Here is a 15532-nt window from a genome sequence, read left to right as displayed (position 1 = left end):
GACTAAAATATTTACTATATTTTTTTGCAGAAGGTGATAAATTACTACAATAGATCACATTCAGCAAACCCGAAAGAATCCTTAGGAAGAGATGCAAATCAATTTGCATGTTTTCCTAATCTCTGGGGTGTGGGATCCCTGTCTGACCATAACTACTCTTAAAAATGTCCCCTCCCTCTTCCTGCCACCTACACTAAGAAGAAGGAACAAAGAAAAAAAAAAAACAAAAAAACAGGAAAAAAAACCTACGTACTTATCTTTTTTCAGTCTGCTCCATTCACGTGATACTGCAGCTCCTACTCCTGTGTGTCAGGGGGCGCTCGACAACAGCTGGAAATTCCAGGAGTGGTGACGGGGAAGACGGAGCTGCAGGATCTTGTGATCAGAACTGAAAAAAACTTAGTCGTAATGACATAATGAAATGAAAATTCTTCCATTTTAAGCTCCCCCCTCTAAAACTTATGAGTTCTCTTTCGATCAAGAGCTGTGCCCCAGAGCAGCAGCGCTGCTCTCTCAACCCTCACCGGCAGCAGCGGAAGCCATTGGCTCCTGCTGCTGTTAATCAAATCATGTGAGGGTGGAGTGTTGCGCTGTTTGTATCTACAGATGCACACAATCCGGATGGTAATTGAGCCCACATAACAGCTTGCTATGGGGGCACTCAGAAGCAAGGAGCAGCCAAGAGTGCCGGTGGGGGACTCCAAAAGAGCAGGAAAGTGATGGCTCTGTGCAACTGCACAAAACAGGTAAATATAACATGTTTATTTTAGAAAGAAAAAAAAAACTGAAGCTTTACCATCACTTTTAGTATACAGATCTGTTTAAAAGTGTAAGCATTATAAGTAGCAGCAGGGGGTTCTGTTTAGACCGAGAATTCCACTTTAACTTTCTGAGATAAAATTATGCATAAATATATATCATATGATATAAAATATCACTGATCACCATTTTATACAAAAAGACAAAAGTATAAAGAGAACTCACCACTGGATGCAGGGGGAAGCTCTCCAATTACAGTCTTCAACCCAATGCTAGATATATCACGTAGCTGCTCCTTGTCAGACAACATATTTGTACAGAGTGTGTCGACAATGGTCTCAACTTGATACTCCTTTACTTTACTTACTAGAGGACCAAGGCTATTTAAAAACAAATCAGTTCTGTTAGAATTTTCCACAAGGAGCAAATATACAATTTTAGCTGGTGAGTGAGCATACAGAGCACAGCAGCACTGTCTCTGGATTTTTAGAGTAAAGCTTACATTTTCTATGCTAGGCATTAGGCTAAATTCATTAAGTAATAATGATCACTGTATACCTCACGACCTTAACTTTAGCAATAAATGCCAAAAAGGACTAAAAAAGGAGTCACACAAATGTAAATAATACTTATGGCAAATAACACACAAGTCAGTTGAGTGAAGTGATTCTATTGTTATAGCGGTTTTAAAATAAAACTCAGTCGGCATGCTCTGTTGAATTGTTTGGAAAGCACTGGACCCAAATCCAAAAGCCCTGGTAAATAGCCAAACCGTTTCAGAAGTTCATCATTCTTCCTTCATCAGGGTTCAATGCTGCTTCCCAGTTCCTTCCGAACTTCTTCCCAATGCCCTTTGAGTTTCTTTGCACTCGCATTGTGTTCAGTTCAGATTGAGTCCTGCTTCTGTATACCTTCCACCCCACCAATCAATACTGCGCAGCTCTGTGCAAGGTCAATATGAACATAAGATGCAAAGAAACAAATGAAACTTGAGGAACTTGGAATTTCCAAGTTGGAAGGGCCTTGAAAAACTGAGCAACAGTACTGAACATTAAAAAAGGGGGTCTGACAAACCACCAAAACAAGTAGGCGGTTATTTTTGTTATTTCCTTATTGTGGCAAATAAAACTTTATCGGACTTAGGAAATATTAGGGACGCTGTAATCACTCCCTAATGTGAACCTGCGGCATGGTTATTGACATTCGAATATTTACATATTTATGAAGACCTTGCTATAAATAAAATTTCAGGTAAAAGCACAGAAAAATCAAGTAATTTAATTTTCTACTTACAGCTCTTGTCCTAGGCTTTTTATTTACTTGCAATTTGAGCCCACAAGGAATTTGACAACTCCAAGAGTGGATTTGCTAGCAGAGCCACAGTTCCCTCTTCCAACTGCCATGTTATAGCCACCTACTTTTTTTGGGGTGTCTAACTGCTGTCTGTGCATACAGTGGGTATAGAAAAGACCACCTTTAAAATAATCACATTTTGTTGCTTTGCAGCCTGAAATGAAGACAGACAGTTTTTGTTTTATCCAGCTGTAATTACTCTCCAAGTGAAAGATATGACACCAATGTGTCGGGGGGGGGGGGGGGGAAATCAAAGTCACGAGTTAGAAAAAGGATCACCTCCTTGTGTCTGTATTTTTTGAACTACCTTTCGTTTTAATTGCAGCCTTCAGTCTGTTGTGATAGGTCTCTATCCGAACAGACTAAACTACTAACTTTGCACATCTACATTCACGGATGTGGTTGTGGACTGCAGTCAAGTCATTCCACAGATTTTCAAGGAGGTTTAAAGTGTTATAAACCCAAGACCCTGCATTCACTCTATCTGGTCTCCCACAGCGCACACAAAATGGAAATGCAACTATCGTCGTAAATATAAACTGCTAAATACCTTTTCTAATCAGCAGCTGGAGCAGTTTTGTGACTTATATCAGCAGAGCACTGGTTACAGCTTGTAAGAGGAGTTTTCACTCTCCTGTAGCAGGATGCAGAACCTCTAACCTCTGTCTCGAGAGTGCCGATTAGCCCTGTGCTGATCACATACACTTTCCTAAGAAAAAAAGCACACCTCTAGCAATACACACTAAACTGAGCATGTGCAGCTTGTCCCTAGCCTCAGTTCTATCAGGAGATATTGGAGAGACACAGGAAGGAGGAGAGGATCAGAGAAGAGAGGATCAAACATCCTTTTTACACAATGTGGAGGAGTAACCCCTTAGATTCCACAGTGAGTATAACAAGCATGCTTTACTGCATATACAGACTGATTTTACTGTTGTGGGCTTGGCAACACTAATTCTGGGCTCTGACTAAGTCATGCAAGGACATTCACCTTCTTCTCCTTCAACCACAGCATGGTCATTTTTGCTCCGTGCTTTGGGTCATTGTCATGTTGGAAGGTAAACCTTCTACCCATTGACAACTTTCTGCAGAGGGCAGCAGATTTTCCTCAAGAATTTGATGGTATTGCCCCATCCATTTTTCCTTCTCTCTTGACAAGTTTTCCAGTCCCTGGTGCAGAGAAACACACCCATAACAGGATATTACCACATCCATGCTATACTGTAGGAATGGCGTTATTTGGATGATGAGCCGTGTTGGATTTCCACCATATTGTTTATTGTTGAGGCCAGTCAATTTTAGTCTTATCGGACCAGAACACCCTTTTCCATGTGGCCTCAGAATCTTCAAGGTGCGTTTTGGCAAAGCTCGTGACTGCATGAAGCCTTTCTCAAAGAGAGTCTATTTCTTGCAACCCACCCATATAAGCCACATTTGTGGAGACTTTGTGATATTTTTGTCACATGCACACAATGACCACTCTGTCAAATTCCTGCAACTGAGTTGCTGTAGGCCTCTTGGTAGCCTCTCTGACCAGTTACCTCCTGCCTCTTTCATCCAGTTTGGAACGACGTGCTGATCAGGAAGGGTTTTTGTTGTACCAAATACCTTCCACTTCTTAATAGACTTCACTGATTCTAGGAATTGGTAAAGCCTTTCAAATGTTTTCGTATCCATCTCTTGACTTGTGCTTGTCCACAATTTTATCCTGGAGATCTTTTGACAGTACTTGGCCACCCATAGTTGATTGTTTGCTTCAGTTGCACTACCAAGGGCTGAAATGCTCCAGGAAAGCTCTTTTCAAGCGGAGTTAATTAAAATGACCACTGCTGATCACAGTTGAAAGTCAAATGGCTTTGTGTGCTATTGGGAAGACGATTTGCTATACCTGAAGTTTACAAGTCATTTTTAAGAGGTGGTGATCCTTTTTCCAACTCAGTGATTCTGTTTTTGAATTTTTGTCCTACGTGTTATATCTTTCACTTGGATCTTATAAGTTGCACCTAGTAAATACAGCTGGATAAAACAAAAAGTGCGCTTGTCTTCATTTCAGGCTGCAAAGCAACAAAATGTGATTACTTTAAAAGGGGTTGAGTAACATCTCTAAATCTGCTGACAGCAGGGAAGGTCTAAAGAATAACTCCACTTTTGTTGCAAAAACAAGTATTCCCCTCTGGGTGATCTATATACATTACAAGGATTTTAACAAACTTACTTCAGAATAACCAAAAACGTACAGATCTGGAACAAATAGCTCATTTTTGTCTGTGTCCAAGTGCAGAGTGAATCTGCATGGGAGTGACAATTATCAGCTGCTGCACCTGCAGGGCTCTAATGAGGAAAAACTGCAGGGTCTGCATCCCTTCGGAAGGATCTCATTAAAAATGACATTTTCCTAAAAAGGGATGCTCTACATCTGACTTATGTCCTAGTACAGATCTCTGGGGAAATCAGTTAGCCAATCACACAAGCAGGAAATGACATTTCTGGGGGACGTTCTGTAGACCATGTACAGAACACCTCATGTTGCCATATTGCATTGCGCTTTACAGCAATGCAGATTAAAAAGGAAACTTACTTTTTAATAATATTTAATTTACTATGACTTGTATCTCAATTTTACATGCCACTTTTTTCACCAATGAAAGTGGAGTTACCCTTTAACAGGTAGATAACATACATCACACAAATTAAATGCATATACTGTATAATCTTATAGAAATTTTTTTCTTATATGAATGGTCTGAAGACAAGGTCTCTAGACACTAAGTGAGCTTTTGGCCTCTGTAGTGGAACTGATTCACTTAACCTCTACTAGCCAGAGGTTTTGAAAATGGACTGCTGAATGGCTCAGCCACTCAAAAGGCAAAGTTGAAGCCTTGTACACTGCCCAGACCTGAGCCAGGAACTCCACATGGACCGATTTATAGATTATAACATTTACCTGCCAGTATTTTCAGCAGTAATGCTAGTTCAGCTGGTTTTTAGCAATCAGCATGACCAAAACCCAACTAATGACACTGGGCAGGAAGGGGTTAACATGTTGGGGGCGATCAAAGGGTTAACTGTGTGCCGTTTTACATTATGTGCTGTGTGTGGTTTACTAGGGAGACATGTTGCTTTGTATACAAAGCAGCATGTCCTTGCTGCCAGAAGAGACCTGTGTTGTTTACATACAGGTCTCTCCCGTGTCAGCTTTCCCCAACGATCACCGGGTGCTGGTGGGGAATCTCTGGCCAGAACTCGGGTGATCGTCATTCCTAGCCACCAATGGCGGCACGAGTAGGGCAGCGTACATGGGCTCCCTACCCAGAAATGCAAATCACATATACATACGTGATTTTGCGCAGCTCTGCCACACTGAAGCAGTATTTCTACTATAGTGCTTTGAGAAAGTGGTTAATATTAACTGCTAAATACTTTGTCATCAGCAGTTAGAGCAGCCTTGTGACTTCTATCAGTATCCAGCAGAGCACTGGTAAAGCTTGCAGGAGTTTTCATTCTCCCCCGATTGCCCTATGCGGCTGCATAAACCCCTCTGTGTAGACAGCACTGATCAGCCCTGTGCAAATCAAATGCACTCTCCCAAGAAGAAAAAAAAAATAAAAACTCTCTAGCAATACACACCAAACTGAACACGTGCAGCCTGCTAGAGAAGATATGATCAAACAGCCTTTTTACACAATGCGGAGGATTAACCCCTTAGGTTCCACAGTGAGTATAACAAGCATGCTTTACTGCATATAGAGACTGATTTTACTGTTACGGGTTTAGTAACACCAGGTTTAAGCCACCAGAGTGGGCAGGAAGGAGTGCGGGTGTATTTTATCTTTAGATCTTCTTTAAAGTAGACAACTGATTCTTTCACAGTAGCAAAACATGCACTAAAGCAGAATAAATACAATACCAGTTTAAAATGTAAAACTTACCATTTCACAGCTAAATTTTGAACTTCCCCATTCTTGTCTTCTAAGAGTTTTAAAATCATCTTTACCACTTTCCTTTCACTATCATCATCCAACTTAATAGAGTCCTTCTGAAGTTCCGTCATCAAGTCATTTGTTGCCATGAACCTGCAAGACGATTTATAGATGGATTACACAAATGAAGTGCAACAAGCACTTTAACTTTTGTTACAGGGTATGTATATTGCCAAATGAGTATAATGGCGATTACATACAAAAATGTATTTAATTTATATAATAAAAATGTTTGAATAGCATTTCTTAGGCCATCCATAGATGAGTCGGTTTTTTCGTTCAACCACTGGATTAAACGAAAAAAAAAAAAAGATAAAGAAAAAAAAAAAATGGCCCGATTCTCCCCATCTCCACAATCAAACTGGATGGGGGAATCCTCCTCACTGTGTCTTTGAATTCTGAGACTTCCCTGCCATCAGGATACACAGGTCAGTGCTACAGTCTATAGCCTCCAACAGGCTCGTTGAACAGTAAATCAACTTCTGTTAGACCACAGTGCCCATACATAGACCAAAATTCAGCCGGTCCCTGCTGAACAGATCAAATTTCAATTCATGTATGGCCAGTTTTAAGAGGCCAACTGTAATAAAACATATGTTTAAAATAACTAGCAACTTGCATAGTAAAAAAAAAAAAAAAAAAAAAAAAACCACCAAAAAACAAACACTGTCACAGACAAAGCTTACAATAAGCATGTTTGCAATTAGCAATTCCCTTTCTCAATCAATATTGACTATTTTTAATCCTTATGCTGCTAGCATTAGTAATCAGATTTACTTGTTTTAACCACAAGCCTACTGGGCACTTATACCCCCTTCCTGCCCAGGCCAATTTACAGCTTTCAGCGCTGTCGCACTTTGAGTGATAATTGCGCGGTCATGCAATACTGTACCCATATGAAATTTTTATCTTTTTTTGTGACAGATAGAGCTTTATTTTGGTGGTATTTAATCACCTCTGGGGTTTTTTTATTTTTTCTTAAGCAAACCAAAAACCACTGAAAATTTTGAAAAAAAAAAGTTTTTTTCTTAGTTTTGTAAATAAGTGATTTTTCTCCTTCACTGATGTGCGCTAATGAGGCTGCAGTGATGGGCACTTATAGGCTGCACTGATGGACACTGATAGGTGGCACTGATGTTGAGGCACTGATGTGCATTGACATGCATCACTGATGAGCACTGAAAGGCAGCACTGATAGGTGGCACTGACTGGCACTGATGGGTGACACTGAAAGGCAGCTCAGATGGGCACTGATATGTGGCATTGACGAGCACTGTCACAAGGCACTGATGGACACTAACAGGTGGCACTGCTGGGGCTACATTGATCATCAAGGCACACTGATCATCAGTGCCCTGATGATCAGTGTACATGTCCCCTCCACGGAAAGCAGATTACCGGCTCTCCTCTCCCCTCAAGCTGTCAGCGTGACAGCTCGAGAGGAGAGAAATGCCGATAACCGTCATTTCCCTGTTTACATGTGATCAGCTGTGATTGGACACAGCTGATCACATGACTGAGCCGACATCTTCGGCTCTTTCCGCGATTGGTGATCCGCTGTGTCCGAGGGACACAGCGCACCGCCGATCGCCGCGCACTCCCTGAGCCGCGCATGCGCGGTGAGAATGGGAGGACGTCATATGACGTCCTATGTAAATTTCTACATAGCTGCAACCCAAATCAGAAAGATTCTAGGACAGATAAATATATTTTTTTAAAGTCTAAAGACTTCTTTAACAATGCTACAGCTACTTTGAAGTCAACAGCACCCAATCACACTGCATTATGAAGAGAATTAACCCCATCTCAAAATTATATTGCAGCTTACAAGACTTGAGTGTCAGTCTTCATTTTCTGTCTTAGGGTGGCTCATCTATGGAGGAGCAATGGAGACACCATTGGACCATTGGACAGTAGTGTTAGATGGACTTTAAGTGGTTCTAAAGACTCATGGTTTTTACCTTCATGCATTCTATGTCACAGTCAGTGAGCCAATGAGGAGAGTGGAGGGCAGAGCCGCAGCTCTGTCTTATGAACGCATAGAGAAGCGGCTACAGAATGAGCATGCAGCGGTGCCCCCAGGACAAGCAGCTGTCTCTGGGGGCACTGCTCAAGGGGGAGGAGACAGGAGTACCGGCAGGGGACCCAAAAAGAAGAGGATCGGGGGTGCTTTGTGCAAAACTACTGCACAGAGCAGATAAGTATGACATGTTTGTTATTTTTTTTAAAAAAAGACGCTTTAGTATCACCATGACTGACAAACGAAAGGCTAGCTCCAGCTAACACATTTTAAGGAGTTAAACATTTTTTCACCCCTGTAAGTGTTTAATGGTTTATCTTGATCCTCTAATTTCCACTTTTGCTGAACAGCTCGGTCTACTAACAACTTCTTGCCCAGAAGCTCCCTTGTTCTGAGATGATGTAACTGTATGTCCTCCAACTTTTAGCACGCAGTGGAGTCATCTGATCGCTGTGCCCTTTGGAGAGCGCATTACAGATTGGGGAATAACACCACAGTGGGCCTGTACCATGTGATCGTTGTGACCAAACCCAGAAGTACATCACCGATACTCCAAATTTTTTGCATGGCTGTCCATTTAAATGGAAGCATGTCACAGTTGAATTCAAAATCTTTTTGGGCCTAACACTAAATATGGGACTCACAAAAAAAAAAAAAAAAAAAAAAAAGAAGTTCTCTTAACTGGTCCTCGCCCCAAATTCATTATATGCCAATACATTCCTCAGTTATGTCAAGAACACACTATGCAATGATCATGCGGTTTGTGCATTTTGGTGATAAAACCCTGTGGTCTTTCCCAAAATCACCCTGGATACGACAAGCTTTACAAAATAATGCCACTTAGAGCTCATTCATACTTGACTGTTTTACCAACGCTTGTCAAAGGCCCCTATAGCGTTTGGCAAGCGTTGGTCCGGCTTTGCGGAGCGTTTTTTTTAACGCTCCGCAAACACCACATGCGCGGTTTAGCGGAGGTTGCTAGGCATTTGCCGAGCGTTAAAAACTTTAGTTTAAATGGTGTTACCGCTCCGCAAACACCCTGCAACCGCGCCGCAAACGCCGGCCGGGCGTTTGCGGAGCGGTACCATAGACTAGAATAGGAGGCTTCAACGCCTCCTGATTCGACCAGAGGCATCCGTTTTGCCGCGACACGACACTAACGCGCCCGTTAGAACAGCACCATGTGCTGCAATGTGCAGAATTGTCAGAGGCGTTTGGGAAGCGGTAAAAACGCTTCCCAAACACCTCTCTGCCGCCTGCACACAACGCTAGTGTGAACGTAGCCTTACTCATTTTTTCCCCAAAACGTTCATAGATGTTTACTTCTGACAAACATATTTGCATTGAGTCCCTCATCCATTTTACCGGCAGGCTGGACATCTAATAGTATGTCCCAAGTAAATGTTTAAAAGCAGAGTTCCAGTCAGTTTTGTGTTATTAAAAGTCAGCAGCTATAAAAACTGTAGCTGCTGACTTTTAATAAAACACACACTCACCTGTCTCAGGGTCCAACAATGTGCTTACACACACCGTCTGGGCCATTAATATTCCTGGCTATGTTCGCTTTCAGAAAGAAAGGGTAAATAGGAAAGTTGGTGGTGTATGTCGCTATGTGATCTCAGAGCGAGTGTGAAAGAGAACCTAGTTGAAGGAGAGTGTGATGAGGCTGAAGTATTAAGGGTGGAACTGCACATGGGGGGGCGGACAACAAAAGGTAATCATTGGAGTTTGTTATAGGCCTCCCAGTGTTGAGGAGGTGGACACTCAGCTCCTTGCACAGATTGAAAGGGCTGGGACAGTGATAATAATGGGGGGCAAAAATGTTTAAACCTACTACAGAACAATTATATGGCACAGTTCTTAGATGCCCCAACTAGGAATGATGCTCTGCTGGACCTGGTAACCTCAAACCATGCAGAGTTTATTACGAATGTCCATATAAAAGAACATCTAGGTAGCAGTAACCATAACATGATTACATTTATTGCTAGCTGTAAACAGCAAGCACATAGAGGAAAAATAAAAACGCTCAACTTTAAGAGAGCAAATTTACCAAGGCTGAGAGCTGCTCTCCAAGACTTAGACTGGAAGGGAATACTAGCATCAATGAACACAACACAAAATTGGGAGTTCTTCAAAAAGACTGTATGTGAACACACTGCAAAAAATATTCCCATGGGCAACAAGTTTAAAAGGCTAAAAATCAAACCTATGTGGCTTACGGCCAAAGTTAAAAAAAGCTATAGATAAGAAAAGAGCCTTTATTAAATACAAAAATGAAGGAACACCATCATCGTTTAAACATTACAAAGAATATAACAGAATATGCAAAAAGGAAATAAAGGCCGCAAAAATTGAAAACGAACGACAGATTGCAAAAGATAGCAGGAAAAAACCCCAAAAAGTCTTCAAATATATTAGTAAAAACGGTCAGGTCCGAGCATGTAGGCCCTTTACAAAATAATCTAGAGTGGATCACTGGGGACAAAGAAGGCAAATTTATTAAAGACCTTCTTCAGCTCTGTGTATAGAAAGGAGCATTATGTCCATAATGGGCATGGTATTGACAGTTCCAGATGATCCACATTGGCTCACAAATGATATGATCCAAAAATATTTAGACAGAATAAAAAGGTGAATAAAGCACCTGAACCGGATAGCATACACCCATGGGTCCTTACAGAATTGAGCTCTGTCATTTCAAAGCCATTGTTTCTAATTTTTAGGGACTCTTTAATGACAGGCATAGTACCACTGGATAAGCGTAAGGCCAATGTGGTGCCAGTATTTAAAAGGGGTCAAAATCTTTACCAACTAATTATAGACCTGTTTAACTTCTATAATTGGGAAGATACTGGAGAGTTTAGTAAAAGACCACATAAATGGGTTCTTGCTGGAAAAAAAAGATTTTAAGCAACAGACAGCATGGATTCATGAAAGACAGAAGTTGTCAAACAATGAGGTGAGCAAAAGCTTGGATAGAGGGGTGGCGGTGGATGTGGTATACTTGGATTTTGCAAAAGTGTTTGACACAGTTCCCCCCATACATGGCTAATGTGTAAGGTAAAGTCTACAGGCTTGGAAAAATCTGTATGTAAATTGATAGAAAACTGGCTAAAAGATCGTATTTGTAAAGTAGTGGTTAATTATTCATACTCTGGGTACACCACTGACAGCCCTAGACCATTCAAAGGTTCAGTGTTGGGACCCTTACTTTTTAATATATTTATAAAGATATAGGGTCTGTGATTAAAAATCCCATTTCAGTCTTTGCAGATGACACCAAGCTGTGCAGTGGAATAACGTCCTTACAGGATGTCTTCAACTTGCAAGCTGACCTCAATGCACTGTTTAATTGGGCAACTATGTGGCAAATGAGGTTTAATGTTGATAAATGAAAGGTTATGCACTTGGGGGCTAAGAATATGCATGCCTCATACATACTAGGGGGGTACAACTGGGGGAATCAATGGTGGAGAAGGATCTGGGAGTTCTGGTAGATCACAAGCTTAATAATGGCATGCAATGCCAAGCTGCGGTTTCTAAAGCAAGCAAAATCCTCCCTTGTATTAAAAGAGGTATAGACTCCAGAGAGAGATATCATATTACCCCGGTACAAATCATTAGTAAGACCTCATCTGGAATATGCAGTTCAGTTTTGGGCACAAATTCACAAAAAGAACATTGGGGAACTGGAGAAAGAACAGAGAAGGGCAACCAAAGAGGCATGGAGGAGTTCAGCTATGGGGAAAGATTAGAGGAATTGAATTTATTCTCTTGAGAAGAGGAGATTAAGGGGGGATATGATCAACATGAATAAATACATCAGGGGTTCATATAATAAACTCGATGTAGAGCTACTCACCCTGAGGTCATCACAGAGGACAAGGGGGCACTCTTTACGTCTGGAGGAAAAAGAAATGTAATCTCCAAACATGGAAAGGTTTCTTCACAGTAAGAGCTGTGAAAATGTGGAATAGACTCCCTCAAGAGTTGGTTCTGGCCAGCTCAGTGGATTGCTTTAAAAAAGGCCTGGATTCTTTCCTAGATAAACATAATATAACTGGATACTAACATTTATAGGTAAAGATGATCCAGGGAATATCCGATTGCCTCTCTGGGGATCAGGAAATAATTTTTTCCCTGCATGAGCAAATTGGATTATGTTTTGCTGGGTTTTTTTGCCTTCCTCTGGATTAACTGTGGGTATAGGATTATAATTTTTTTTTTTTCTTTAATGGTTGAACTGGATGGACTTTTGTCTTTTTTTCAGCCAGACTATGTAACTATGTTGCTGGGCAAATTAAAATGCAGAATGCATCAAAAACGCAACACGTGCATTTTCTATTTATTTTCATTTCTATGCATTTTAAGCCTGGTTCATACCAATGAAGTTTGCGGTTTTCACGCATGTTTCTGACACTATGCATTTTGCCTTTTTTGAATGTTTTTTCTTTGGCCAACTTGTTGCTGGGCAAAAATCGCAACACATGAGCGGTTTTTATGCATTTTCAATTCCTTTCAGGTCTGGCTCACAGCATTGCAGTTTGCATTTTGTCTGTTTTACAGTACGTTTTTGAAAATTTTTTTTTGCCCAACTTGTTGCTGGGCAGATTAAAAATGCAAAACGCATCGAAAATGCATTACATACGCTTTCTGCAGCACATTTACCATTCCGCCTCCCATCGATACAGAAACCCGACATTTTAACCGGGGTGTGTAGACTTTTTATATCCACTGTAGGGAGCAATGTCGGATACATAACCCATTCCAACATTAAAAAGGTGTTATACAAGTGGTATAGAAGGTAGAAGGCAGAAGGTGTTGAGTGGAAGTCTAAGTATGTCATTGCTGTGTGTTAAAAATATCTTGACAACTTTGTGTTAAATAAATAAAAAATACAGCAGATACTGCAGGTTCCAAAAAACGTTTGACAATGACATTTTTAGAAGACTCACTTTGTCTTTCAGAAAGTTCCAAAATGTGGTCATTTTGTGGGTGTTTCCACTGTCCTGGTGCTCAAAAAATGTGATAGGTAGTCAATAAATTAGATGTGTAATTTATGCCCCTAGAACACCCGAAGGTGCTCCTTGGATTTTGTGTCCCTCTTTGCGGCTGTGAAAGTCTCACACATGTGGTATCACACCATACTTAAGAGGAATAGCAGAATGTGTTGTGGGGTGTATCTGCAAGTGGCTTATGTTGTGTGTGCAATATCTTGTTCAAATGATAATTATGGGAAAAAAAATAAATCACGTATAATTTACGCGCATCACTTTCCAAAGAATTGCGGGGCAAAAAAATTATAACTTTATATTGTAAAGCGCTGAGCAAACTGTTGGTGCTATATAAAACCTGTATAATAACTTTAAAAAAATTCACCAAGCAATGCTGCGCTATTTTAACTGACATTTGCGCGGTCATGCAACATTGTACATAAATTAAATCTATGTCCTTTTTTTCCCCCCACAAATAGCTTTCTTCTGGTGGTATTTGATCAACTGTACAGTTATTTTTGTGCTATAAAAAAAAAAAAAAAAGAAAAAAGCACAAAACAAAATATATAAGACTTTTTGCTATAAAAAAGCCAGTAAAAAAAAAAATATTTTTGTAAATTTTAGGCCAAAATGTATTCTGATACATGTCTTTGCTAAAAAAAAAAAAAAAAAAATCCCAATAAATGTAAATTAATTGGTTTACAGGAAAGTTATAGCGTCTACAAATGGTGTTATATATATATATATATATATATATATATATACACACACACACACACACACACACACTGGAAGGGGTTAACTGGGGAGATCAAAGGGTTAATTGTGTGCATTTTACATATGGTGTGTTCGATTTACTAGGGAGATGAGCTTTGTATTGCTCTTCTGTGCAGAGCAATACAAAGCAGCGTGCTGGTGCTGACAGGGGAGAGATCTGTGTTGTTTGCATACAGACCTCTGCCGTCAGTTCCACCGACGATCCCGGCTGAGAATCGGCGGGCGGGACACGGTGATTGACATGCCGAGAAGCCAATAGCTGCGTGGGTAGGGAGCGCTCGCACGGCCCCTACCCAGAAAAACAAAATCACGTTCTTCTGCTAAAGGCCAGTCGGGAAACGGTTAAAACAAGTAAATATGATATACTTTCATATCCATTTACTAACGCTAGCAGTATAAGGATAAAAAATACTCCATGTTTATTGAAAATGAAGTTCCACGTTAAGCATCCCACATGGGTATAGACTGACGTGGAGAAGATGACGTCACATTTTCAACCTCAGCCAACCAGTGGAAACCTTGTATTCACTGATAAAAATACAAGACTTCTCCTTAATGGCAGAAAAGCACTTAGCCCGTCAACCTGACAGCAGAAGGGAAGTTGCCCATACTGCTCTCAGAATACTGTTTACTGCATGTAGCTAATGCTACTACAGCACTCACAGCGGACGCATAATTTTGTAATGGAAATAGTTTGTTGGGGCCAGCTTGGTCCAAACTATTTAATAAACCTGCAGTTAAACTTGGAATTCTACTTTAGGACTCTATTTAGATCTGCAATTGCCAAGGTGTTGCACATGATCAGCTGACACCCACCATTTAAGGAAAGTTTGATTGACAGCTGACATAAGCACACTGGTAACTGACATGATATGAATGCAACCATTCTGGGAAGCAGTTAAAAGAGAAAGCCACAAAACTGCTACAGAAGCCATGTTGTAATTTATTTGTATTGATAATGACCTTTAGCCCGGGTTCACACCAATGCAGTGCAGAATTCGCACCAGTTTCTGTGCGAATTCCGCACCACATCATGATTGCACCCCGTTCATGCAAACCGCTGCGGGTGTGCATGTTACGCTAACACCCCGAAATGGTTCGCAAAATGTGGTGCGATGTGCAGAATCTGATCGCATTTGTGAATACCCATGCAATCACATTCTGGTTTGGAAAAAAAAAAAAAAGGGTCCTGCACTATTTTGGTGCGGATGCAGTGCGATCTGAGCCATACAAAATGTATGACTCAAATTGCACCGCACAGAAATCACATGTAATTTGCACAGTAATGAGGTGCGGCTCCTTTGCGCATCACATGCAATGTGCCGCACTGCATCAGTGTGACCCCGATCTTACCGATAACGTTTTTTAAAAATTCAACACAATATGGCAAAAGGAATTTTTCTTTTTATCAGATGCTTGCTAAGGAGTATCCTAAGTGAAAGCACCCCTGGTTGTCATCAGAACTAGAGACTCCATTAGAAGATTTCCCCTTGAATACTGTTCTGGGGACAGCCCTAAATGTGTTTTTTTCTTTTTCTTTCACGCTCAATAACAGTAAGACCCCATTCACATGGGGCAGACTGTTTTCATCAGCTGGGGATCTGTCTGCTGAACCCCAGCTGATCAGAGCAGAGCAGGCAGATTAC

The 15532-nt window shown here is 40.8% G+C and overlaps 1 protein-coding gene across 1 annotated transcript in view; it reads right to left on the bottom strand.

Moving 5' to 3' along the window:
- The window catches only part of CAND1 (cullin associated and neddylation dissociated 1), a 50133-nt gene that overhangs the window by 22475 nt on the left and 12126 nt on the right, over nucleotides 1-15532 (bottom strand). The window contains exons 2-3 of the mRNA XM_089674181.1: nucleotides 6042-6185; nucleotides 985-1139 (exon numbers count right to left, since the gene is read on the bottom strand). Coding sequence (XP_089530307.1) covers nucleotides 985-1139; nucleotides 6042-6185 — 299 coding nt within the window. The remainder of the gene's footprint in view (nucleotides 1-984; nucleotides 1140-6041; nucleotides 6186-15532) is intronic.

Source organism: Staurois parvus, unplaced genomic scaffold (genome assembly GCF_062004578.1).
Source record: "Staurois parvus isolate SC_StPar_1 unplaced genomic scaffold, SC_StPar_1.0 ptg000147l, whole genome shotgun sequence".
Lineage (NCBI taxonomy): Eukaryota > Metazoa > Chordata > Amphibia > Anura > Ranidae > Staurois > Staurois parvus.
The sequence above is the reverse complement of the archived record's forward strand: the minus strand, read 5'-3'. Positions and strand labels throughout refer to the sequence as shown.